General features: G+C 43.9%; 1 protein-coding gene across 13 annotated transcripts in view; it reads left to right on the plus strand.

Moving 5' to 3' along the window:
* Positions 1–1875: 1875 nt before the first annotated feature.
* amot (angiomotin) overlaps positions 1876–27407 on the plus strand; it is a 37980-nt gene continuing 12448 nt past the window's right edge. The window contains exons 1-9 of one of the 13 annotated variants that reach the window (XM_040010470.1): positions 1876–2628; positions 9973–10032; positions 11437–11494; positions 13865–14855; positions 17174–17810; positions 18150–18294; positions 21325–21417; positions 23198–23343; positions 25789–25938. In XM_040010470.1, the coding sequence (XP_039866404.1) occupies positions 11437–11494; positions 13865–14855; positions 17174–17810; positions 18150–18294; positions 21325–21417; positions 23198–23343; positions 25789–25938 (2220 nt within the window). In that variant the 5' untranslated portion in view covers positions 1876–2628; positions 9973–10032. The other 12 variants (XM_040010479.1, XM_040010475.1, XM_040010454.1 and 9 more) reach the window with 12 other exon arrangements.

The raw sequence follows: 27407 nt of genomic DNA on the forward strand, positions 1-27407 counted from the left end.
TTCTCCCACTGAAAACATCCAGATGAACAGAATCAACTTTTTGCTTACCTGGATGATTGAGCATGCATCAGCACACTCATTTGTTGTCTTGGCTGTGTGGTTAGGAATGTTGTCCTGTTAGAAGATGGACTTTTGTCCCAGTTTGTGATCCATAGAGCTCTGGACACATAACTGCATTCATCTTTCCCTCGCCCCTGACTACTCTATCAGTTTCCCAGTTCCCTCTGCTGAAAAACATCCCCACAGCATGATGCTTCCACCACTGTGCTTCACTGTAACGATTTTATTGGCAGACAAGGAGTGGTGCCATGATGCTTGGCATTCAGGCCAAAGAGTTCAACCCTTGTCTCATCAGACCAGAGAATTGTGCTTCTCGTGGTCTGAGAATCCTTTAGGTGCTTTCTGGGAAACTCCAGGTGAGCCGTCACCTTCTACTGAGGAGTGGGCTCAGTCTGATGACTCTACCATACAGGCCTGATTGGTGCTGCAGAAATGGTTGGACTTCTGGAAGGTTCTCTGTCCACAGAGCAACACTGGAGCTCTGTCAGAGTGACCATCAGGTTTTTGGACACCTCCAGCTCCAGGTAGAGTCCTGGTGGCTCCAAATGTCTCCCATCTATGGATAATGGAGTCCACTGTACTCATTGGGACCTTCAATGCTGCAGAATCTCTTCGTACCCTTCTGCAGACCTGTGCCTCGATACAATCCTGTCACTGAGGTCTACAGACAATTCTTTGGACTTCATGGCTTGGTTGGTGCTCTGACACCTGTCCATGGTTTGGACCTTACAGAGACAGGTGTGTACTTTCCAGATCATGTCCAGTAAACTGAATTTACCACAGGTGGACTCCAGTCGAGTTGTAGACACATCTGACAGATGAACAGTGGAAACAGGTAGCACCTTAGCTCAGATCTGAATGTCACGTAATGTTTTTGTTCGCTATTTTTAATAAATTTGCAAGAACATCAAAGTCTTGTTTTCACTGGTCATTTTGTGTGTAGAATTTTGAAGTGAGAAATGAATTAAATTTTTGAATTAAGCTGTAACATGAAAATATGAGGAAGCGCCGTGAATCCTTTCTGGATGCACTGTAACTTGTTTCTGTGAATCATTGCAGTCTACTGATGCACTGTTGTTGTCTGACCCCTTTGCAAAGACAAATTAAAACCTCACATTGACAACCTGTTTGTGCAGATTCATTTATGTCTAATTTCCATAACATGGTATGGGGCATTTTAAAATGTTTAGCAAAGTAAACCAAAAAAAGTGTTCCTCATAAGATAAGTAGGAAAATATTCAATATAATATGTGTATGATATACAGAAGCTGGTTTATTGGAAATAACTGTTGAATGAGTGTGATCCGGTCAGCCTGTGAGGAGCCCTGGTTAACCAGCTTCTTTTTAATCCCATTAGCAAAGCTAAATCTGTGGTAGCCTGGCTTATAGCATCAACTTGACTAAATATATTCATTCCTCCTGATGTTGACTGTGGTTGGTGAACGTGTGTGTGTGTTAGCCAAGACGCAGGGAGAGAATGTGTTGTTGCATTTGTCCCATTACAACACAGTGATATGGGTCCAAGAAAAGATCTGCCAGGGCTCTAATTCAAATGTAATAGAGTTGAATAAAGCAGCGCCACCTTCTGGTGAAGATGGCCTACATGTACTGACCTATATAAGAATACAGTGCAGATGTCACAGAGCCCACTCTGGTCACAAGTCCTGCACCCGTTCACTGACTTCACAGAAATGAGCTGGAAGCAGAATGGCAGATGGCAAAGCTAAAATGCCAGTAAGTGAAAAGAAGTGATGAAAATCACATGATGAAGCAGCCCTGAAACCCACCATAGACCTGTGGAGCAGAGGTTAGCACTGTTAGCTCACAGCAACAGGGATCCTGGTCCTCTGTATACAGGAGATTGATAGTAACGCATTATTATCGTCACAGGGTCGAGGCAGGGCTTGAAACTGATGGTGCTAAATGACTGCATGTGGATTTGGGCCGACTGACGTGAAGCAAAACCAACGTATGTGCACCTTCTCACGAAATTCCGACAGCACTTAAATGTAGCAGAGCTCTGCCGGGAAACAAAGCCCTCTTTGTCACTTCTTCCCCTTCTTCAGCTTTTTCACGTGAGCGAGGTTAATAAACGAACACTGATCATGTCTGATGACACACTTCGGGCGCAGAGTTGTGCTTTGTAACTTTTTCCTGCTGGTTAGACCTTTGTTAGAGCCCAGTCTGGAGCGCAGGAGAGAGAAGGAGGGATTTCCCTGTTCCAAAAACTTTTTCATCCAGTTTCCATTAAGGAGGGGGAGGGAGGATGGACATTCCTCTCATACTGAGGCCAGGCGGTGTGGGGGGGAGGGGGTGCTTCCTGCCACTTCTCATGTACCGCTTCTTTCTTTACTCCCAACATGGAAAAATACTCCTTGGCCTCTAACAAACTCTTTTTCCCGGTGAAAGAATAAAAAGCCCTCGGTGACGTCCAAGATGGAGCGGCTGCAGCAGCGCGTTTCGTAACTTCAGGAGAGTTGGTGCCGAGGAGACGACAGAGCAGCAGGGAGCGAACAAAAGGATGTTTCACTGAACTCACGGGCTCGGAAAGTAAACCAGGTTCTTCAGGTAAATCATTTACGTGTGTGTGCGCACATCAACCGGATGCTCCGCTTATCTTTGTCACACTGTTTCAGTCCTGCTGTTGTCATTTTACGGCACCAAACTAAACGGCTGAGAAAAACCAGACTTTCAGCGCGTCGTTCGTGAAGCTTGGATTGGCTTCGGACTCAGTCATGTGTGCTTTGAATTAACTTCAATAATCAGTGCCAATTCACTGACAGCGTGACGTGTAGGTGGGTGTAGCCTTTACTGCATCCTGGCCTTATCAGTAGGACTCCAGTTAGCTCTGTGTGACATTTGAATGTGAACGTGGGGTCCTTGGAGTGGGTCAGTCTGAAGTGGATGACACAACAGTTGTTTTGCATTCACAGCGGTGTACTGTCAGTTATCACAGGCGCACAGTAATCTGCGTATGTGACGTTTGGACCTCAGAGTGAGTAACAGAAACTAAACTGGAAATCTTTAACTGACCAGATAAACAAGAAAACTCACTCTATGCAAAAAGCCATAGAGTGATTTTAATTGGGAAATCCATCCATTCATTTTCCCAACTGTTTATCCAAATTGGGCACGAGCCTGCCCCAACCCTTACAGGGGGTTCGGCATTTCCACACAGCATCATGGCTTTAGTTTCTCTGTTGACACACGCAGACTAAATTCTGATAATTCTCATTTAATTTAAGACTAAACAAGATTGAGTTTAATGATTTAGATTAACTTGTATTTGTAAAATATTTGAACTTGTAGCTTTTAAATAAGCTTGAATTGCCATTAAACACAAAGACTCCAACTCCAGGCCTCGAGGGCCGGTGTCCTGCAGGTTTTACATGTGTCCTTGATCCAACACAGCTGATTTAAATTGCTAAGTGACCTCCTGACCATGTTTTGAAGTTCTCCAGAGACCTGGTAATGAGCTAATAATTTGATTCAGGTGTGTTGACCCAGGGTGAGATCTAAAACCTGCAGGACACCGGCGTTCCTGGCCTACAGCTGGAGTTGGACACCCCTGGAATAGAAGGTGTAGCTGTACAGTCACTGGGCCTTTCTTTTGATTTGAAGATATTTGTTAACAGCACTCTTCAATGAAAGACATTTGCTGCTCCAAAATTTGGAGTTCAGCTTGAGGTCAAAGGGGCAGTCCATCCTAATGTCTAATGTTGGGGTAAGAGTTCCTTTAACTGAAGGGGCCGGGCCCAGCTCCTGTGAAACAGCCCCGCACCATGATCCTCGCTCCACCAAACTGTACACTTGGCACAGTGCAGTCACACAAGCATTGTTCCCAAGTGTAACACTGAACCGGCAACTAGCAGAAGTAGTGAAGGTAGATGACTTTAATCCCTGGGGTTGAGAGGTCAGCAGAGGTAGAGACCAGCAGCCGGGTGGATTTGTGACGGAAGGATCGCAGCTCAGAAAATGGGAAGATTTACAAAATGGTGTTTAGATCAAAAAGACAGGAGATGTTCAAGTTTTCACTGCGAGTGAGCAGGATGCACAGGACAGAGGCTGAGACGGTTTCGACGAGAGCGGCAGCTTTTGATTATTTTAGTAAACAAGTATTCCATTTCTTTTTCGAGTAATCGGATGAGACATCGTTTTGTTTTAATAATCAGCAGTAGAAAAATACAGGTCCTTTAAAATAAACTCCTCATTGGTTTTCATGCTAGAAATGTCAGAGTTCTGCATAGTTTAACTAAACAGAACCTAAAGGAAGTGAGGTCAGAGGTCACATTGTAATGTAACTCCTGTATCTTTACTGTAGAATTGAGTAAACCAAACAGTGGAGGATGGGAGAAGCTCACAGGTTTGCTGATCAGTGGTTTGATGGAGCACCGAGCTAGTGTTTCCCTGTAAAGGTCTGAATGGTTATGACAGTAAGAAGCACTGCTAGAAAAATGTTTTCCCTGCACCAGAGCTCGTTCTCGTGGTTACAACCTTTTGCTCCTGATCATTTGTGTGTAGACAAACTCGGTGTTAAACTGTGACGTTTATTTTCACTGCTGCTGTTGTTTTATCAGCCGTAGCAGCCAGTTTGCTAACATGTCAACAGTTTGCTGATTGACTGGGATCACAGTCCGACTTACAGCTGGTTACACCCCCAACATACCGTTTACCCCCGTTATCCTCTGTTATCCTCGTGCTAACCAGGCCTCACCCTGCTTAGCTTCCAAGATCAGAAAAGGCTGGCTCCAACCTTTAATGTGCTATATCTTGTTTTCACCAGCCACATATCCCAGCACGTACTGCACCCGTGTGTTGTACCTGATTCTTGAATATTGTATCTGACAGTTTAAATATCTGCGGTTGCTTCAGCATCATTCTGCTTGCTTCTTTCATTTTATGTGTCGTGAACAATCTGCACTGATCCTAGGAAACATCTGCAACATGAACGACTGACACTGAGTCAGCACTCTTCTGTTATACTGATATAGAAAGTCCAGAATAAGGACGTCTGCCTTCAGACAGTTCCACATAAACATCTTGGTGGTCTTCACTTAATATCAGATGTGTGAGTGGATGTTGGTGCTCCACAGATCTTTAAAGAAGTGTTGCATGTTATACTGTGCTGAGCTCAGGTGACAGAAGCATGAAATGTGGTTTCCATGTTTGCATGAGCTGTCTCGAGGACAAGTCTACACATTGTTCTTGACTCTTATTTATTTTATTAGAATCATCATGGGTTTTATTTTTCAAGTCCTGAATATTTTCATGCTTTATCTTAGACAGAGTAAATACATGTGCAATAAAGTGCAGTGCGTATATTTAACCAGGAAAGGCATCTGCAGCATGAAAGCACTCCCACTATTTTGTCTTTCTATAGTTTTAAAGACAACAGGAGGAAAAATGTGATCCCACAGTCCATCCTGTTGTTCATAGAGTCACAATGTCATGGTCTGAAACACTTATCACAGAGACGGTTGACAGTAAATGCTGGTTAAGCAATTACACTAGTGCACAGGTATGAAGGTGTGGCTTGGAGCTGAATAGTTGCCAGGTCCACCTCCGAGCTCCACCTGTTAGAGTGTGGGAAGAAACGGGAAAAGAGGTGCGTTGCTTCAAACCTTCAAAACCCAGGTACATATCGCTGTGAGTGGAACAGCCATTTTTTCACTGGGATTGCTTTATAAGGAAGGATTCTTTGAGCCACACAGGTATGATATCATTTTAAAAACAAAGAAAAGGTCTGGACAGAAGCTGAATTCAGGTTTGAGCTGTAGAGATAAAATCAGCGCTTTACTGCCATGCAGCAGAGACCAACAACAGGTGGGAAGAAAAATGTTGCATGTATTTTTTCTGAAGGCTTCACTCTAGCAGGGATCTCTGAAGCATTACATCTGAAACTATTAACACTTTTAGCCAGTACATGTATCAAATGTGCTAAACTGAATGCATACGCTGGACTCTGTAATATAATTTAGCACGATGTAAACAGTCAGAGAATATCAGGAGAATGGAGGCTTACTAACTAAACATGGATTCCTTATTTTTCAACATTATTTTAAACATAAGTGTATTTTAACTTTTGATTTAAGTTCATGTTTCCACTTTCATTGCATAAACAAAGGATATAAAAACCAACAAAACAAGAGGTCATGGGTGTTACAGTAGCATCAGTTGGATTATGTCTTTGCTCTCATGTATGTCAACAGGTGTTGTTAATGGTCGGTTGTGCCGGCAAGATAGGAAAGCCATTTTTTTCCCATCGCTTTTCTCCCAAATCCTTTTGTAAACAGATGGAGTCATTTGGTCTAATAAATGAAGGTGTTTAATTATGTTAATAAAATTTGTGGGGGGTGCTTCTGAAGCCAACATTTTGTAATGGCCTTCTTATTTGCTGCAAACATGACAGGGTGTCTGTACATCAGGAGGTAGAGCAGGTCATCTGCTGACTGGAAGGTTGGTGGTTTGATCCCTCGCATGCCAAATATCCTTGGGCAAGATATTGACCCCAAGTTGCTCTCCGACGCGTCCATCCAAGTGGGAATGTTAGTGAGTACTTAATACAACATTCACTTTCTTCTATTATTTTAATACTTTGAGTACCCCAGGAGAGTAGATAAGAATCAGTCCATTTAATTTCAGAAGGTAGGCATATTTACCCATATTTTCCGGGATATACCTGAGATCTGGAGACCCAAAGCTTGTATAAACCAAGATACCCAGGGTTTGGGAAATAATTGCAGCAACATCCTTCCAAATGGGATATGTGGCTGGTGGATATGATGAGCATGAAGAGCCAGCTGAGTTCTGCTTTGACTTTTCCTTGGGAGTGATAAAGAAGCGGATCTGCTTTTTCCAACAAAAGTCCCTCCAGGTTTGAGAGTTGCTTCTTTTTCCCATTAACATTGTTTGTAGAGTCCTTATTCATTATAACCTTACTCTGGTACAGCTTACTTACTAGACCATTGCTGTTCCCGAAACTATAAGCATCCATGAATATCTGGATAACATGAGGAACTTCAATCGGACAGAGACCTTTAATGTTTTGGTCATTGAACAAGTAGATGTAATACTGCAGTGAGCCCACTGTACATATCTTCTGTCTTGTAATGGTGACTTAAAGTCAGGGTCACAGGCATGCCACCTTAATAATTTGGAGTTTGTACTCATTGAGCACTTTCACCCACTGGTTTACTGTTTTAGGGATTTCTTCCTCTTTTTTTTCTGTCGAGCCAAGTAATGACTGGACTATTAAATTCCTGATATTTTAGATAATAAAGGTGATTGGTAGTTATTGAGTCTACAGTGCTTCAGTGGACATGAAAATTTCCAGTGCATCGCAGAGGTATATATAAGGTGTCCTCAAATTGGTGCCTTGAAGCACCAATGGTTGCTGGCTGCTACAATATTTAGTGATGAGACACGAGGTCTTGAATGATCAGGCCCCATCTTATCTGAAAAACCTCGTAGTACTGTTTTACTCCATTGGAGCACTTTGCTCTCAGACTATGGGCTTACTAGTGGTTCCTAGGGCTTTTATGGGAACAGTACGGGAGGCTGTTGACTACAGTATGGGAGGCAGCCTTCAGCTTCAGGGCCTCTCTTCTGTGGAACCAGCTCACAGTTTGAATTCAGGGTGACTGATACACACGCTACTTTAAGGGCTTAAAACGTTCCTTTTTGGACCAAGCATTTAGTTATGTCTGGAACAGTGCAGTAAATCTAAGCTCCTGGGGTCGTCACATGATGCACAAAGTGTTTCTTCTTCACTCACTGTGTGTTTATACGCCACTCTGAGTTTAATCATTAGTTATTATTAATCTCCGGCTCTCTTCCACAGCGTGTCTTTGCCCTGTCTCCCCACCCCAACTACACGTGGTAGATGGCTGCCCCCTGTCCCTGAGCCTGGTTCTGCTGGAGGTTTCTTCCTGTTAAAAGGGAGTTTTTCCTTCCCACTGTCGCCAAAGTGCTTGTTCATGAGGGGTCATGTGATTGTTGGGTTGTCTTTATTCGCCTTGCAAAATAAACATCTTGAGACAACTGTTATTTTGGTTATATCCCCAGACACTGGTGTCAAAGTTGTTTACAGAAACAAATCCTCAAAAATCCTGTCCTGAATAAGATTTTATTCATTTTTCCACATAAACTCTGATCTTGGTGTTAGCAAAATTTTGTTACGTTTGTCATGTTCTATGGAACGTGCTGCGTGGAGTGTCTGGACCCTTGTTGTTGGTTCTTGTACAGCTGTTTCAAGAACTTGGTTCGCATTACCAGGAACAAGTCGGACTTGTTCCCAATGCGTTGGACTCCGTCAGGGCTGCCCTTTGGCCCACATCCTCTTTATTATTTTAATGGACAGAATTTCTTGGCGTAGTCAAGTGATGGGCTTCCACTTGGGGACACCCCAACCACAGCCTGTTCAGACTCCTGCCCTCCGGCAGACGGTACCGTGGCCTGAGGTACAACGCTGTGCGGGGCTGTGGAAGCTTCTTGCAAACCGCCATAAGACTGTTGAACATTTTTATAGAACAGGGTCAGCTGAAATGGTTCAGCTGGACATCTCTTGGTGAGTTACACTGAGAGGAGATCCATGGGCAAACCCAGGATTATAACAAGCTGAAGGCGACTCTAGACACTTATGCTGTTTTTTGTGTTTTCAGCTTTTTTCCCATTTTTGTGAATTTGACGTCTTCTTGTCAAATTTGGCAAATTCAACATTAAATTAATATTTGAAACTTTACAAATTAAAGTTGTTATAGTTATAATTCCAGCTTGGTTCTGGATGGAGTATTGAGAGTTGGAGGTGGCCTCGCTGCTGCTGCGATGCCAGAACATATGAAGCATCCAATCATTATCCCCAAGGACTGCTGGAACACTAAAGGCAAACCATTGGAACAAACTGGCCAAGAAGACAGACTTCCACCCAATGAACTCCCCGTTACTAATGTGGGAGTGGATTGCTTTGGATTGCTGATTTGAAGCTAGGCCGCAGCACTGTGAAAAGATATGGTGTGCTGCTTACCTGTCGTACAATGTGCACAATTTTAATGTGCACACAATAAACACTGATTCTTGTCTAAATGGCATCAGATACTTTTTTTTTTTTTTTTTTTTTTTATGCAGAAGAGGTCAGGTTGTGTCATGTGGTCAGAAAACTGCACCAGCCCAGGTGCTGTTGAACAGGAGCAAAACTATCCAAGAGTAGAATCGGTCAGAGATCGCAGATTTTTGTGTCATGCAAAAGAAAATTCAGTGGATGTTAAACTCCTGAGGTCTAAACTGAAAGAACAATCAAACAGTGATGAAGGTTTGCTGACACTTATGTGTGAAGTGGAGTCAGTACTAAATAACAGACCACTGACTCCAGTAACGGATGACCCAACAGACCCTAACCACTTGCTGCTGATGAGGAAACGGCCAGTTTGCCTCTTAAAACATGTTTGCAATTGCAGGAAATGGCAATATTGAAGTATGCTCGAACTATACATGTCTGTGCTGCAGTGGAGTATGGGTGCGCATATTTCATGTAAGAATAAGAGCAGTTAAATTACTATGCATGCTTATTTCTGGTGCCTAAAACATATTTTCCCAAAACCTGAAAAGATTTCAATGCCAGAGATAAGCAGTTTCTAGATTTGTCATCCAATATTTGTTCATTGTCCAGATCCTTTGTGTGTATTTAAACAGGAAACAGATTTGGCTGTCATTCAGTATGTGTACACCAATGTTTTCTTCTTGTGTTGTCAAATGTTTCAAACGAACTAAAATGCAGATTGCAACAGGAAGATCCATTGAAATGAATATGACAAAAATAACACGCATATGTAACAAGTCTACCTTGAATCTTGGTGTCTGCTGCACTGATTTTGAGTCCGCATAAAGTCACCATTTTGACCATGTTCCTTCTAACAGGAAGGCCCTCTGACAGAGCCAGGCTTGGGAGAAGCAGCCGTCTACAGGGCCACGTGGGAGGTGAGGGGCAAAGAGAAAGTAGAGAAAAACGGTTACGTGGAACGTGGTGCTCAGAGGACTCATTCCATTATGAGGAGCTGCCCACCACCTATAGCACTATAATAAAGGAGGATTCAAGGTCACCTGATTCAGCTCTAACCAAATCTGAGATTTAGATTATTATTGCTGTCAGATTTCTTGAAAACAGACAGGTGGTAGTTCAGTGCAACCAGACGTCCTGTTCCCCATTCTGCTTTTGATAGCTCTAGAAACCTTTGAGAGTTGATCTCATACTAATACACTAGACTAAGGTATAATCTGGCACGAAATGAATGATCAACTGGAATTTGGATTTAATGAAGAGGGGAGAGTCTCTCCTCCAATAGAAAGCTGACATTGCCCTTCTGTGTCTGTGAACAAAGTAAGTTATTCAGCTAACAGCTGCAATTCTCTGTCGTGTTTAAACGCAGTCTAGTCTAAAGAGCTTTGAAAGAAACTGACTGGATGTCTTTAAGTTTCCTGACAACATTTCATCTCTCATCCAAGAGGCTTCTTCAGTTCCTCTGGGATGAGAGAAATCCAGTCACTTCCATGTTCCTTAAACTAGTATAACCTGGATGACAGAACATACACTGACAAACATGCAGTCTAGTTCGTTCAAGTATAAACATGTTTATGTGAAAAGTCATGTCAGAGCTGCCACAAGCTTCAGGCTACAAGGTGACATGTGGGTGAAAAATGACTTTTACAACTTCATTTATGTTACATTAGCAATTCGCTGATAGGCTTTCAAATTAAATGTCAGAATCCACACTTGTGTGAATGAACCATGAAAAAACAGCCATTCGATATTAAGTAGATATGCCAAAGTGCAACCAGGTGGTACGTGATATTGGAAGCTGCCTCTGTGTTGCTTTAATATTCGTTAATGACATTGACTGTTAAATTCTAGAATAATAGAAAAAGTAGCTACTGAACATACATCTTTATAAGAAGTACTTTTTGAGTTTTGTTCCCAAAAAATTCTCTGTAAAATGAATCAAAACGACAGCACCACAGTCTGAGGAAGCCGGAGGTTTCTTCCTGTTAAAATGGAGTTTTTCCTTCCCACTGTCGCCAAAGTGCTTGCTCATAGGGGGTCATATGATTGTTGGGTTTGCCTCTGTATGTAGGGTCTGCCTTACAATATAAAGCACCTTGAGGCGACTGTTGTTGTGATTTGGTGCTATATAAATAACATTAGATTGGATTGAGCCACTGTTATAGCTTAGGAAGGCTGTCAGACTCAGGAACTTTAATATGTTGAATACAAATGTTTCTAACTTTGACTCTTTTGTTTTGTTGTATATGTATTTTGCTGAAGTGCAGGCATCTCACCAACACTAACTTATTTCTCCTTTTGTCTCATATTTTATTTGCCAACAGATGTTTCGGAAAAAAGCATCTTCCTCCTTGAGAATGAGAAGGATAACAGAAACTAGATGTAATGATTTTCTTTTCTCTACTCTATCGAACAGGGATCACATTCAGTGTTGTCAGTGAAACCATACTAATTTGAATGCAACAGAAAAACTGTGTACGTTTTGCTGCAAATCCTTTGATATACTTTCCCTCAGTTTATTGCTGCTTTGTAGAACTTGTGCCTGAAAGTGGTGACCGTGCACCAGGAAGCTCCCTGCCAACCACCATTACTTTCAAAGAAGAAAGTAGAAGAGACACTACCAGTTTCCATGCTTTACCAGTTATAAATACTGTGAGCAATATTGAGATTAGATGATTGTATTCAAAAAAGAAAACTCCCAACTGGGAAAAGCCACTTTTCCCAGTTGGGAGGTAACGGCACTCGTCTAGACTTTCCACACCTGCTTAGGTTGTTTTCTCAACTAGTACTTCTCAAGGCTCTTGTGCTGCTCCTTGGTGGAGTTGTTATCTGTGATTGCCACTTCTATCAAAGCAGTTTTCTGCTCCTTGCCAACCAGCACAGTGTCTGGCTTCTCAGCGCTGGTCTTAGCCTCTTCAGGTATTTTGCCCCACAGATGATGCATCATCATGGACATCACTGGAGTGTGGGATACCCAGGTACTTGTGCCTATCCTGCTACACTATATTGTCAAAAGTATTAGCTCGTCTGCCCTCACACACATGAAATTGAGTGATGTCCCATTCTTAATTCATAGTGTTTAATATGATGTGGGAATTTTGACCGTTCTTCCCAAAGGTCAGGCACTGACACTGACCTGACCTGGCTCGCACTCTCCACTCGAATTCATCCCAAACATGTTCTTTTGGGTTGAGGTCAGGACTCTGTCCTGGTCAATCAGGTTCTTCCACATCAGTGTGTTTTTAGACTTTGTGCACTGTTGTGCAGTCCTGTTGGAACAGTCAGGTTTGTTAGGGGTGTGAAATTACCCAAAATCTGTCGGTATGGTGAAGTATTAGGAGTTTGACTGCAGCTAAGAGGCTGAGCCCAAGTCCTGTTTAACTCTAACACGCTGTTCTTGAGCTCATCTGAAATGTCTATAGTGACTGACTCTGAGAAAGTTGCACACTGTGCATTCAAGCATCTGCTGACCCTGCTCTGTGATTTTCATGAATCATGGCGTGCTGTTACCTTTTTGTACCTATGGATCATGTTTGGGGGTTTTTTCTGCTCATGTTTACTTCTTTACACTGATTATTCATGCTTTCCTGTGGAGGGCATATCTCGAGTGTGTTGGACCTCTTTTATCCACGAATTTCTAGAGACAGGAGGAGACCCCTGGTGTCTTTCCTGAGATGGATAGCAGGCTTCCAAATATTGAAAGTCAGTAAATATATCATAATGAGTAGGTGCCTTGGTAACATATTGTACAGGACCACATGATTGTGAATCATGCAGTGAACACTGTCCCGTTAGGACTGATCTTTTCGTGTTGGGACACTACTTGCAGATGAAACGGACTGCTCTGGTAACAGCGATCCTTCATGGATGTCCTGCAGGATTTGCAAATGAATCTCAGAAACTGTTTTCAGAATCTTTACAATGACAAGGAAAGGTAGCAAATACCCGACTGTGCCATTTGCAGTTTAAACCCTTTTATATCACTTTATATCTGCAATTGTTGCATTTTTAATGGCATATTTTAAACTTAAAAGATAAATGAATAAAAAAACGTATAGAAGTATGAAGTTACATTTTCTTTGGATCATATCACCTTCTGGCAAATTGAAGACTTTGGACGTGACCCAGGGTTTGAAAATATAAAAAATATCCACATAATGATTATTTTCCAAGTTATAATTAGTGTTTCTAGAATGGTGTTGTATTTGAACGGGTCTGTCTACTGATATTTTTGTTTTTGTGTGAAGATTTGTCATATTTGCCCAATCCAGCATGAAATCTGAAAGCAAATCATTCACAGCTTGTTGTTCAACGTTTGCACCATGAAATTGTAATGCAAATAAGTTTGAGCAGAAAGCCCTCGTTGATTGGAGAATGACCTGTGTCTTTTTGAGACGGGCACGTGAACAGTAACAGTGTTACTCTTACAGTGTTTACAGTTAAATGCCCAACGGCCGCCGCCGTCTTCTTTCTGTGGTTTTAACTCCTTAGTTAGTTGAGCGTGTGATCGGGGGTTGAGGGCTTGGGTGAATGGTTTCTAATGTTTTTCAGGAATTGTTCCTCCTCCACTTGTGTTCTGTTGTTTGCGCGGGGCAGTGGTGGTGATGGATGCTTCCTGTGCATCTGTCTGACCTGAACGTTATTTCTTTCCTCTCGTATGAACTTTACTTTCTTTCTTTGACTGTCGATCTCTTGACCCACTAAACTCATTCCTGTCTGTACTCACTGTGGCACTTTCCCTTCTCCTCTCAGGGAATATCGACCGTGGGCGAAGCTTATCCTTCCACGAGGTTTGTGGCCAGCGCGAGGTGGAGATGAGGGCCGCAGCCGAGGAGTCCTCCAACAGCAGCAGTAGTGTAGGAGGCGGCGGCAGCACAGTCCTGCAGCGTCTCTTACAGGAACAAATGAACCGGAATTATGTGCTCCAGCAACAACAAGGTGGAGGAGGAAGTGGTGGAACAGGAGGGGGAGGAGGATACTCGGTGCAGGGACAGGTTGGGCCATCTGATGATCATTCCATGAGCCCCCACATTGCCCGGCAGGAGCCACAGGGACAGGAGTTGCAGACAGACAGCGGCCTGGAGAAGCTGGGCTCCTCCAGAACCGGAGGAGGAGGTGGGAGTAGTGGAGGGGGAGGGGGAGGAGGTAGTAGCGGAGGAGGGAGCAGCCAAGGACAGTGTCCAAACTCTGAAGACCTCCCTACATATGAAGAGGCCAAAGTGCAGTCGCAATATTTTCGGGGCCACGGCCCCCCTCCTCAACCTCAACAGCAGAATAACCAGGCCCAGCAGCCTCCTCTACAAGCGTCTGTGGGCGCCGCCTTCTATGTCACAGGGGTGAACAGCGCCAAGGTGCGCACTGAGGGGCGCCCCACGGTGCAGCGAGTTAGCGGCATGGGGAAGGTCCACCAGGACGATGGGCTGAAGGACCTGAAGCAAGGACACGTTCGGTCGCTTAGTGAGCGACTTATGCAGCTCTCATTGGCCACCAGTGGCGTGAAAGCTCACGCTCCTGTCACTAGCGCCCCACTTTCTCCCCAGCTGCCCCCTCCAGGGCCAGCTGGTGACTTATACAAGACGCAGCATCGTGGCCCACCTCCTGACTACCCGTTCAAAGGTATGGGTTCTCCTACCAAGCAGCAGGAGTCGGGAGGCCATTTTTACCAGGAGCAAAGAGGAAGGGAACACTCGAGGGAAGTGCCTCATGTCCGATACCAACCCCCACCAGAGTACGGCTCGTTCAGGTAAGGAGCACGCCCTCACGCAGTTATAGGAAAATACGAATGAGCTACTACTTTCAGCACACTTGTGTTCAGTAGGCTGGAAAACAGACTTCTACAGTAGTTACTATTCCAATAAAGGTGTAGTATTGGTTAAAGTATTGGTTGTTGAACCATTCCCGGATCTTAAAAAGTGACAAGTGGTCTTTTCCTTGTTCATCAAAAACCTCGGTGTTCTCCAGCTCTGCTGTGACTCTGTGCTGTTTACAGCTCAAACACAAGTTTAATCTTTCGGCAAACAACTAGAGAAAAAATAAAAGTACACCAAAATATCCTAATACTACCTTATACTCGTGGCTCAAGAGTTGGGAGTTCGTCTTGTAATCGGAAGGTTGCCGGTTCGAGCCCCGGCTTGGACAGTCTCGGTCGTTGTGTCCTTGGGCAAGACACTTCACCCGTTGCCTACTGGTGGTGGTCAGAGGGCCCGGTGGCGCCAGTGTCCGGCAGCCTCGCCTCTGTCAGTGCGCCCCAGGGTGGCTGTGGCTACAATGTAGCTGCCATCACCAGTGTGTGAATGGGTGGATGACTGAATGTGTAAAGCGATTTGGGGTTCTTAGGGACTAGTAAAGTGCTATACAAATACAGGCCATTTACACAACCCAATTGTGTAGTATGGTGGAGGGAGTTTTTACAGAAGCATGCGAGGGCAGCAGTCCACGAGGACCGTGGCCTAGGACTCCCATGTCAGTCAGCACCAGAATGATTGGAGAAAGATCCGTTTTAGGTTTGGGAATGGCAGCTTCAAAGCGTGGAGCTGCGGCGTGTGTGAGCTGAACAGGCGTTGATCAAGACGTCCCAGAAATATTGATGAGCTGAGACTGATTTACTTTTCTCAGCTTACACTGAGTTATCACTTAGTGTGTTCAACAAATAAATTAGAAGTAAAAATAATAAGGCCCCCAAAGCGCTTTACAATGCCACTATTCATTCACTCTCACATTCACACACTGGTGGAGGCAGCTACAGTTGTAGCCACAGCCACCCTGGGGCAGACTGACAGAAGCGAGGCTGCCATATCGCGCCATCGGCCCCTCTGGCCAACACCAGCAGGCGGTAGGTGAAGAGTCTTGCCCAAGGACACAACGACCAGGACAGAGAGAGCTGGGGATCGAACCGGCAACCTTCCGGTTACAGATGAGCGTCCCAATCCTCTGAGCCTGTGTGTGTTTGTATGTGTGCATTCATACACTTGGTCTCTACCTCAAGATATCCGAGTCCTTCCTTCCTTCCTTCCTTTAGCACAACACTCTACTCAGCTGTTAAATGGATCAGAAACCTCTAGTTTGGGATTATTCAGCACTCCTATGCTAACCATGCAGCTGTGCTTTCAATTCCACGGCTAAACTAAAGTCAAATAAACAATTATCAGTCGGTAAAAACAAGATTTTAGTTTTCATCAGGGTAAAAATTCTCCAAGCAAAAGGTAGAAAAACAAAAACCGACCCTGGTTTCTTGGATGCAAAGACGGATCCTGTTGGGCCTGTTTAGCACTTACCTCAGAGCAAACTGGATTTAAACAGTCATGAATACAACCAGATTTTAATTGTCAGGGCAGGACGTGCTACGACATGACCTGCTGTGGTCTGATGTCATTCCTTTGAAGACAAAAGATATTTTCTGAACAAACTCAGCTGAAGCTGGTGTGTTCCCATGTTACTCAGAAACAAGTCACACATCACCCAAGCAGACAAACCAATGAATCAGACAGGACACGTGGTAAAAAGCCTTAATCTGTATGTAAATGCAACTAGTGTGCATGCTGGGGGAAATTATTATTTGACCTCCTGCTGAAATTTGAAGTTTGCTCACTTACAAAGAAGAAACGGTCTCAACCACAAATCTCAATGCAGTGAATTCGTCCTGTAGCCTTAAACAGCAACAGGTTTCTACCTCTGTGTGTGACTGTGGGGACTTTCTGCTGCTGCAAACATGGCAGGTCCCTGTGTGCGTGTGCGTGCGTGCGTGTGTGTGTGTGCGTGCGTGCGTGCGTGCGTGTGTGTGTGTGTGACACAGGTTAAATGTGAGCTTTTGTGTGGTCAGCTAGACTATAAAGGCGCTGTTTGTTTACTGTTTGTTTACTGTTTGTTTACTGTTTGTTTACCGTTTGTTTACTGTTAAAATGTGATTGGAGCAAATCATTTGGGCTCAAATGAAAATGAAAAAAATGTCAATAAAATAGCTGTGGACACATGCTGTGTCTGTTTCAGCGACTGTATGCTAATAAATGTTCAACAGTGTGCAAAAACAACTGACTTACAGATGTGTAACCATGCTTTCTGCAGGTCCAGTAAGGAAGGCTTAGTTCACACCCAGCGACCACTTCAACAGCACAGTCCCACCTCCTCTGTCACCTCAGTGGGCTCTTTATCGCGCACTCAGTCCTCAATCCTTAGCAACATCCTTAGTGCCTCCCACTCCTCTCATCCTTCCTTCCCTCATCAGCAACCCCAGAACCAGGGAGAGCCCTTACTCACGGCGGTCCCTCGTAGTCCACATAGTACCGGCTCCCACCAATTGGCAGAGTCTTTTACCTCAGGGTCGCTTCACCCACCACAGAGGAGTCATGGTTTTTGTCCAGATCCCTATGGCTCCACACCAAGGATGCACCATCATCAGCAGCAGCAGCAGCAGCAGCAGCAGCCTCCCCATCTGTATCATCATCATCATCATCATCAGCAGCAGCAGCAGCAGCATCATCATCATCAGCAGCAGCAGCCGCCATTCCAAGGACCTTCCCAACCGCAGCTGTCGGTCCATTCTGGACCTTTCCCCCTGTCACAGTCCTACACTCACCTGCAGGGGGAGCCCTTTGCAATGATGGCCCGTGCCCAGCAGATGGTAGATACACTGACAGACGAAAACAGGATGTTGAGGCAGGAAATGGAGTCCTGTCGCGAGAAAGTCACTAAATTACACAAGGTAAGAAGTTTAGCAGTCATCTATTTAGATACATGTGCAGACAGTGTTGCCCACTAAGTTTTGGATGTTAGTGTTCAACATGACCTTTGACCTGTTTGAAACCAGAGTACTCCTTCAAACCTGATGCTGACACGTTCAGCCTAACAGCAAGACAAGTGCAGCACTGTGTGAAGAAGAAGATGTTTTTGGTTATAATCTGTTTTCTTCATGCGTTCCTGAACAGTTTGGTTGAAATGTGTTTCAAAGCGCTAACAGACAATAGAACAGTGGTGTTGTTGGTAAGGCCAGTTTGGACCAGTAACTGGTATACAGTTTCACTCTTTCTGTGTCTGTGAACAGCTGGAAATGGAGATCCAGCTGGTCTCAGAGGCCTATGAAAACCTGGCAAAGTCTTCCTCCAAGAGGGAGGCCCTGGAGAAAACTATGAGGAACAAGTTGGAGCTGGAGGTGCGCCGGCTGCATGACTTCAACAGAGACCTCAGAGGTGAGAAACAGTGACGAACATCACCAACATTCCTCAAATGACTTCAAATGTAATGATGACCTGTAACAGCTGTACCCCGTCTCAGCTCCCAGCGTTTACAGAAATACGGGATCGGTTGGATGGACTTGGATCTGTCCCCAAAAGGACAGATCCAAGTCCTGGCTCAGCCGCTTCCAAGCATTTTGGCCCCACACTGTGAGAGTGTGACTTAAGTAATATACAGTTACACATTTATTTATTTATTTCATTTTTATGAGGTGAAATGTCTTGAAGAAACTTAAAGTCCAACAAGCTCTTTAGACTGTCTGGAATATTTTTTAAAAAGAAGGAAACCAAGCATTTTGGTGTCAATGACTGCAGATTTTTCCTTGATTAAAAAGAGAAACCTTCACAGCATCTAGCTTTGCTGTTCTTGGGGAGGTAGGTCTGACATTTTAACTTTCCTTTCTGCATGAAAGCAACACTGAAAGCAACATAAATAAAGAGAGTTAGCACGCGTTCCAGTTATTATAAACTAGAAGAAATCTAAATGAAGATCTGAAAGTGTCTTGGGAAAGGAAAAGAACAGCTTATGAGTCCTGGTAAGCATACAGAGCAGCCAGTGGAATCAGGTCGCTGCATCAGGTCAGCTGATGGATGTAACGGGGGAATTCTGGAGTGTGTGCGGATACAGCCTCTGTTTTTAACGTTAGTTTTTCCATTTTCCTCAAACGTTTACAATAAATTGAGGGAATAAAGGAAAACGTAGCGGGATGAGGAAGGACAAATGACAAAACCAAAGCCCCACCCAACTTGTGTGGTGCTACGTAAACAACAAAGAATGTCTACATTTGGGTGAGCCGCAGAAAGATTCCACTTCTCCTGTTGTGGAAATTTCCTCCGTGTCTCGCCTTTGCTCCAGCCTCAAAGGATCACTTTGAAGCCAGTTTGGTGTAACAACTTTCATCACTTTAAACAGGTAAATGTCCTCACCATGAATGACTTCTGGAGATAAGAAATCTGGGAGTGTTTTGTAACATTTCCCAGAAAGATTGAACCTTTTCACATTTCCAAAAACTGTGAGCCAAATTCTCTCCATTGTCCAAGTAGAGGTGTGTTGGAACAGGCAGATGGATCAAAGCCAATCATCCGGTGATAGTTCAGTCTCCATTCTGATTCCCAATTTTGTTTTATATACAATGAACATTTCTATTAACTCACTGGCCTCCTGAGAGAGATGCTTCTGATCTCAGTGTTATAAAACGTGTCCTAAATAAGTCAGAGGTATGCAGCTCAAACTCCTGCCTGAGCTTCTCAGTGGACTTAAACACACGTGTACAGTTCATGTGCATACTGCTGTGGTTCCCCAGTCCTTCTGCACTATCCAGTGTGAGGACCAAATCAGCATTTTACAATCTACTTTGATTTTGTGTTTGACTACCAGATCCCACCAGACCTTTAATGTTGCCGTGACAACAGGATTTGGATCCCTCAGATATGTGTACATTTAGTCCGTTGGGTAAATTGAGCGCAGGCATAGACTGAGGCTGCCAGTTTGGTTCAATCCTTTTGCATCGCATTATTAATCCTGCTGTCTCATACAGTGTGTTTAGACCTGTTGTTAGACGGGCTCCCAAATCCCATTTAAGTTTGTACTTCTGTCTGATGAATTCAATCCTTCCTGCACAATATTTGAGTCTCAGAAATATTTAATTTACATCCAGATTTTTCTCTAAACTTTTCTAAGATGGTCCAGAGCTTGAAGAATGTGTCAACTGGGTTTTTAAGGTCTAGCACGATATTGTCTGTGTTCTTTGTTCTTCCTGTGCTATCAGCTCATTGCTTTGTCTCGTATACGTCTCAGACCTGACCTGTTCCTGTGGAGAGCTCAGAGCTAGCTGTCACATTTATTTTCATTCCAGCCGCTGGCTCATGACACAACGCTGGTATACGTCTAATCAAAGTCTAGTTGAAACCCTCAGCATCCAGGCTCACTAAGGCTGTGGGAACGCCACGTTTGTTGGCTTCACTTATGGGCGTAATGTGCGTCTGATGTAGTCCCGTGTGTGTCGAACTTTAATAAATCCCGTTTGATCTTCATCTGTCAGGTCTGGGAGTTTACAGCCGACATTTAAGATATCGGCCGATAGGATTTGCAGTACTCATTCTTACCTTCTTTTTGTAAGACTCATATCGCGACCTGTTTTCACGAGTTTTGGCCTTTTTAACTGTCCAGCTGAATGAATCCAGTAAAGGGGGGCTAGCTGTACCATTCACTGGGGTAGCCAAACGAATGGTACAGCCTTATAACGCTTTGCTTTAGTGATCAGTGAGGTTAAGGTGTCACTGGAAAGGTTCCTACAGAGGGGACGTCTAATCCAGCAAAATAATCTACAATTTCTTTTTCATCCACCAGTTCAGACGGGTCATGCTGAGTTTTAAAGCAGTGTAGAAATTTTGACATTTTGCTACCTTAACTGTGTCCTATGTTATTGTCTGTTCTCTCTGCAGTCCTGGATTTTTTTTCTTTTTTTTTTTTTTGTTAAACACGCCATTTTCCATAATGTTCGTCTGTTTATTTTGATGTATAGTTAAATAAATAGCATTATGGTCAGATATGTCTGCTGTTCCCATTTTACTGCCACCACCATGCTTTGGTGGGTGTGCGTCCCTCCGCACATCGCAGAGCCCCGTCTCTTTTATAAGAATGATTTATTATTTCTCTATTTTGTTTAAAGCTTGTTGTGTCCTCGATATTGTTAAAGTCATATTTCATTTTCTTATCGTTGCCCAACATTACACCGGTATTACCGTGGACGGTATGATATGGCCCAGCCCTAACTGGAATACATTTCTTGCATTGAGACATTAAACTTTTCTTCCCTCCAAATAATTTTTTGCGTGTTGTTGGTTTTTTTTCTTTTGGTTTTTTACATGCGCTCAGAATAGAGGCACAATGATAACGCCATACCAGTGTCATTGAAATGCATTGTGCTGTATGTGTGTATACCCAGGCACCAAGATTTTGTGTTATGTGCTGTTGTTTTTAAGAGCGCATGGAAACCGCTAATAAGCAGCTCGCTGCTAAGGAGTGTGACGGCTCGGAGGACAACCGCAAAACCATCTCCCAGCTCCTGACACAGAGTAAGTGCCACACACAGACAGCATCAAACCAACAACCTTCCTGAGGAATAATGACGAGTTATTATTATTATTTTCTAATATAACACCTGTCAGCAGAATGCAGGCTATTAGAGGATGATGCACATCACTGTTGCCTGTTGGTGTCCACATGGAAACTAAGCAGACAATCGTTTTGTCAACTCTTTTATGTCGGGACGACTTGCTTGTTGAGCTGGACAGACTGTGTCTGACACTCAGCTGTTCTATGTAGGTGAGCCTCTCAGATTATTTTCTGTCATCAACCTGTATCAGTACGTTTTTTCATTAAACAGTCCAAATGAAGGGCCATAACCTGCGGACCCTCGCTGGTGGTCAAACCATCAGCATGTCCCCGATGTGAAAGCAGTGTTTTACACTTCATCGGTGCCACAAACACACTCAGCTTTCACTCATTCGACATTATCTTTAGCAGTCCATGGAGCTCACACGGCAATGCTGCAAGTCACCAGGTTTTAATGGCAGCCACCTTCAATCATCTCATAAAGGACTCGCATTAAATAAAAGAGGTCCAGTCTACTCCAGCTGAGATGATTAACAGGCAGCACAAGAATCACAGCAAACAGTGCTGAAAGTCTCAGAACTGTTACAGCATTCCCGGCGTTCCCTGTTTGGATATTAAAAAGTAGAGCGAGGTGATTATTCGGGGCAGAAACTCGACCTGCTAAGTTTTTATTTTGTTTTTTACTTTTGGGGTTTCTGGACTCACAGTTAACTTCAAAATAATTAAGAACATGATACAAACTGTGAAATTCAACCTGGCACATCAGAGACAGCCTCACAAATTCTGTGAACCTTCCTCATTTTATTCGTTGTCTAACTGTCAGGAAGCAGTTTGTGTGTAAAGTGTTGTTATTCTTGTTTGGGACTTTATGTCGACTTCATTTAAAGCTCGTTTGTCTGAGACCTGTCAGGTTTCGCGCTGACAGGGTTCATATCAAAGTGTGTCGAGCCTTTCTTTCTGACAAATACACTGACATCACTCCTTTGTGTGAAGTTGAGAAATGTGTGTTGTTCCTGTTTTGTTGTGAAACCGTCCCTTTCATGCTGTACTGAATCAGCCCCTTATCTGTGGGAGGGGCTTGCTACTGCTGTGCCTGCCTCGGTTGGGGCGTATCCGAACACAGAGACAACGACGGACGTGCAAAAGTAGTGACTCCTGTTCACTTTACTCGGGTTTGTTGGGTTTCTCTGTGGACGAGCCAGCAAACACTGTCAGCTGACAGATGTGCGCGTGGAGCCTGGCGCTCACTGACTACGTTTCTAGTGGACGCTTGAACGTGTTCGTTAGACTCACATGTTGCGTTTTCTCAGTGCTTGACGGTGCATCCTTAAAGTTCGTGTGAACATCATAGCAACAACACCAACGATCACTCATAAGGAAGCTTCTGGAAACTTCAGTGCTGTCGCCTCACTTGGTGAAGCTGTGAAACAGAGTTCAGCTGATCAGAGGACAGTGCACGCTCTAACCAGTCGTATCATGTCAGGAGTTTATCTTAAGCTGGATAGTTTTCTTCTCATAACAAAGAAAGAAAGTGATAATTACAACGAGTTATCATTTTATATAAGATTATACAAATATAAAATGTATATAAGATGTTGGGCTGATCCATGTTTGACATAAATTGTGTTTAGTGTGGCATCAAATGTTAACTGTCAGTCATTTATGTGTCATTGAGTGTGTATTTGAGGTCTGCTGTGGTGAGGACAGTGTTCAGTGTTTCATGTCCTTCTGTGCGCTCAGACAAAGAGACGCTGCGTGAGAAGGAGAAGCTGGAGATGGAGCTGAACGCACTACGCTCGACCACGGAGGACCAGAGAAGGCACATCGAGATCAGAGACCAGGCGCTGAATAACGCCCAGGCCAAAGTCGTCAAGTTGGAGGAGGAGGTGTGACGTTTTTGACTACGCTGCTTTCATTGACTTAGACGCATTACATTTATAGATGTTGAGTAAACACTTTTCTAGGGCTGTGTATGAAGAATACACACTTAACAACACACACATATGACATGTGAGTTTAGTGGTGCAGATCAGCCTTTAATTACTTTCTGAGAAAAACAACTCCAAGAGTACAATGAGGCACAGCTTCTGCAGGGAATCCTTCACGTTGCCATTAGATCAGTGCGAGGAGATAAATAAATGTACAGACTGATGTTCCTGTTTGCTTCTGATGTGACAGACGCAGTTTGTCATTTATAAATGTAAACGTTAGGATTGTTCTCTGGGAATGAGTTTATATGCCGATCAGAGTGGAATTATTTCTATTGATGAAATGGATCAGCCTACAGATGTAACTGATCTGTTCCTGATAGGTTTTCTTGTAGCTGAAAAGAAAAAAGGGGAAGTTAAACATCCAAACAGAACGGATTCAGACTCCAGTAACTGTACATTTACAGCTGACCTGCATGTGGGAGTGTTACTAAGCTGTAGCTTAAACACGGTGCATAAAAAGCTATAAAGCTTGTGTAGCTAAACGAAAGAGTTTCTGAGAACGTGGCAGGTTAAGGTCACACTCTGAGCACAGCCTGGTAATATTCAGAGCTCATCTAATGAGTAACAAGGTTCACATTTGACCCTGGACACGTTTTAGGAGCACGCCTTCCATTTTCACACATTCACACACAAATTCCACAGAACGTTTGCTCCTCATTACAGAGAAATATTCACCTCAAACAGGAGAAGTTTTGCAGGCACAAAATGATAAATCTTGTATCCTGTCAGGAGCTGCTCATGATCTTATTGGTCCTGACCGTGGAGGGAGTGGCTCTGCTGGCTGAGTCCCTGTTACAAAGGCGTGGCCGTTCTCAAATTCAAAAGTGTTGTGGTCGACTTGAAAAGCAGAAACTCCGATGAGACCCACCCAATCAGGATACAAGAGAGAGTGGTTTATTTCCTAATGCTGGGCTACACTGTGCGATTTTCTTCAGTCGCGCGATTCAGCTTCTGCTCAAAGTGCACGATCGACTCGCAGAGGTTAGAAGTTCATAGGTCACGATGCTCTGATGCGACCTGAGTCACACTGTGCCTCCATAACATGAAGGTTATAACGGAAAATCTGTCGCTCGCTCTCCCTCTCTGTCTTTCACTCACACAGACACACACCACCATCAGCTTTGCTAAACTGCTAATGAAAAACATTAATCAGGCAGCTGTGATTGGGCAGCAACGTAAATCCAACTATTTTCATGGTTGTTTTGGTCGTGATGATTTTGTGAGGCCACATCGAAAAGGCTCGGATGAGCCAAAGTTCTACAAGTTGTGCCTCCATCGCTTGTGTCCAGATCACACGCTGCACTGCTGCTCCGTCTTTTTCACCGACGTTTATGTGTTTGCGCGTGCGCAGTGTGAGCAGCTGCGGTGACACCCTCACAACGGTCGGGAGGATTTCAAACAGGTTTGAAATCCTCCCGACCAAGCGATTGATGATCGGGAGCTGGTCGTGAGGTGTTAATCGCTTCTCATTACCCGGTGTATACTACACGACGCACGATGAAGGCCAAACTCACCGATCACCAAAACGGTCGGACGACTGAAAAATCGGCTAACAATGGGCCAAAAATCGCAGAATGTCTGCCCAGCATTAAACGTTTTATTCAGAAAACATACCCATCACAGGCTGTTGACTATCAATGGCTACCAGGCCAGTGTGTGAGCCACCAGCCACTGGGGCACAAATGTCCCTATGAGAGCAGTGACTTCAGGTCAGAGTAATGAGCGATCTCACTAACTAACCAGCTCCTATTACCAGTTTTAATTCACTTTTTATATAAATACATTTCTATAAATATGTAACTTAGCAAACTCATAATTTTAAATTTATTACTGTGGGCTTCCAGGGGGCCAGCTGCACTCATGTTAGCATTATACTAACATGAGCACGAGTGTCACAGCCACTGCTATGACACGCTCATGCATCCACCTATTTTCCTGCTTTTTATGACATTGGATACTGATGATGATGATGATGTCCACAGTGTGATTTCCTCACTGGATTTTAGTTCTCATTGGTTTGTGCACTACAGCCAACCAGCAGCAAGAACACGTATCACTGTGTGTCTGTGCTTCACACACAACAAACAAACCTGTAAACTGGATCAGGAGCTGCTGTTGCTATGGGCTGTGTATCGATCAGATTTACATTTGTTTGGAGATTCAGTGATGTCATATGATTGGAATAATTGTTTCATGTAAATCACTGAGAGGACCAGAATGTGCAGTGAGCATAATGATGCAGGGAATGAGAATTTAAAATATTACAGGGTTGTAATAGTAGTGGAACATAATGTGTGTGTGTGTGTGTGTGTGTGTGTGTGTGCGCATGTGTGTGCACAGCTGAAGAAAAAGCAGGTTTACGTGGAGAAGGTGGAGAGGATGCAGCAGGCTCTGGCTCAGCTCCAGGCAGCCTGTGAGAAGCGAGAACAGCTTGAACACCGACTTCGTACAAGACTGGAGAGAGAGCTGGAGTCACTGCGTATGCAACAGGTAACACAGCACATGTGCTGACTCACCATCCCACCTGCTGAGTTCTTGGTAATTTGTCACCACTTTATTATGGCCTTTATGACTGGAAGATGAAGATCTTATTGAGCAATTGTTTAATGGTGAACTATGCCATTTGGTTATCCGCTGTAATACAGAACAAATACTTAAGAAGAGTGAAAATATTTAGTCGATAGCCGAGGACCGCTTGTGAAGAGCTACAAGTGGTCCTGGAATCAGCAGGTACAGTTTTCTAAAATAAAATGTAACCCATACCACACAAGCGCATTTAAAGTTTGCTCGAGACATCTTGAAGCTGTCATGAGCAACGGTGGCTTTTGTGCAGGATATATATATATTAGGGGTGCAACGATATTCGTATCGATATTGAACCGTTCGATACAGTGCTTTCGGTTCGGTACGCATATGTATCGAACAATACAACATTTTTAATTTATTTTATCAACTTTCCTTCTGACGATGCTGTCTGTGTTGAGCGCTCAGTGGATCTGCACTCGACAGTGCAGCCTAGGCGGAGTAGTAGAGTGCAGATTCACTGAGCGCAGGGCAAGCTAGCGAGACAGAAGTTAAGCTCTCCTTGCAACATGGCAAATTGAACCTCCCCCATCCTCATTCAGATCTGGCGTTTGGAACTGTTTTGGTCTTCATGTGACGTATGACCCTGAAGATAAGCGCGTCATGGACTAAAGTAAAACAGTATGTTGGATGTGCCACGCAATGCTCAATTACATGGGTGGGAGCTAGTGTGTTAGCGCAGTTAGCTCGTTAACGTGTTGGCCGTCTAGCCCCATGCACGGGGCGATCGGCGGTAGCTCGTTAACGGAGATTTGCCGTGTTGTGGCGTTAACGTCATTTCAACGAGATTTACGCTGACAGCACTAGTGGGAACACAACGAATATGACTGCACATTTACGCCGACATCATCCTAGTGCAAAGACAAGTGGAAGCCGACAAAAACAACAAGCACGCATGCTACAAACTTTACCCGAGTCATTTAGACAGCCGTTAGCACATGATTCTCCTTATGGGGACCTGATATGTTTAACATGCTGCTGAGAATATAGCCCAGAAGAAGCGTATAGTATAGCTTTCATTTTGGAAAGAGCCATTTCTCTGTAATAAACTCTCTTTTCCAAAGATGAGTGATTCCTCAATCAGATACAGGGCTCGCAAAATTTTTCCAGTCGGGCTACCAAAATCTCTCTGTCCTGCCCGTCGGGCTATCGCAGGAAGGAAAAATATATGTCAATGCTTTTGCATTCTTTCGGAAATGTAGCTGGGTAATTATGTCATTGGCATCGGTGAGCCACTGTCAATATGTGACATATTGAAATCGCGTTTGAATGACAGCAACATCAGGAAGAAGGAACACGAGAAGCTGGAGAAATACCAAGGGCTCAGAGAAGAGCTCGAGAGGATGTGGAGGGTGAAGGTGACTGTGGTCCCCGTG

Source organism: Simochromis diagramma, unplaced genomic scaffold (assembly GCF_900408965.1).
Source record: "Simochromis diagramma unplaced genomic scaffold, fSimDia1.1 OVJJ01000123.1, whole genome shotgun sequence".
NCBI classification, from domain to species: Eukaryota; Metazoa; Chordata; class Actinopteri; order Cichliformes; family Cichlidae; genus Simochromis; species Simochromis diagramma.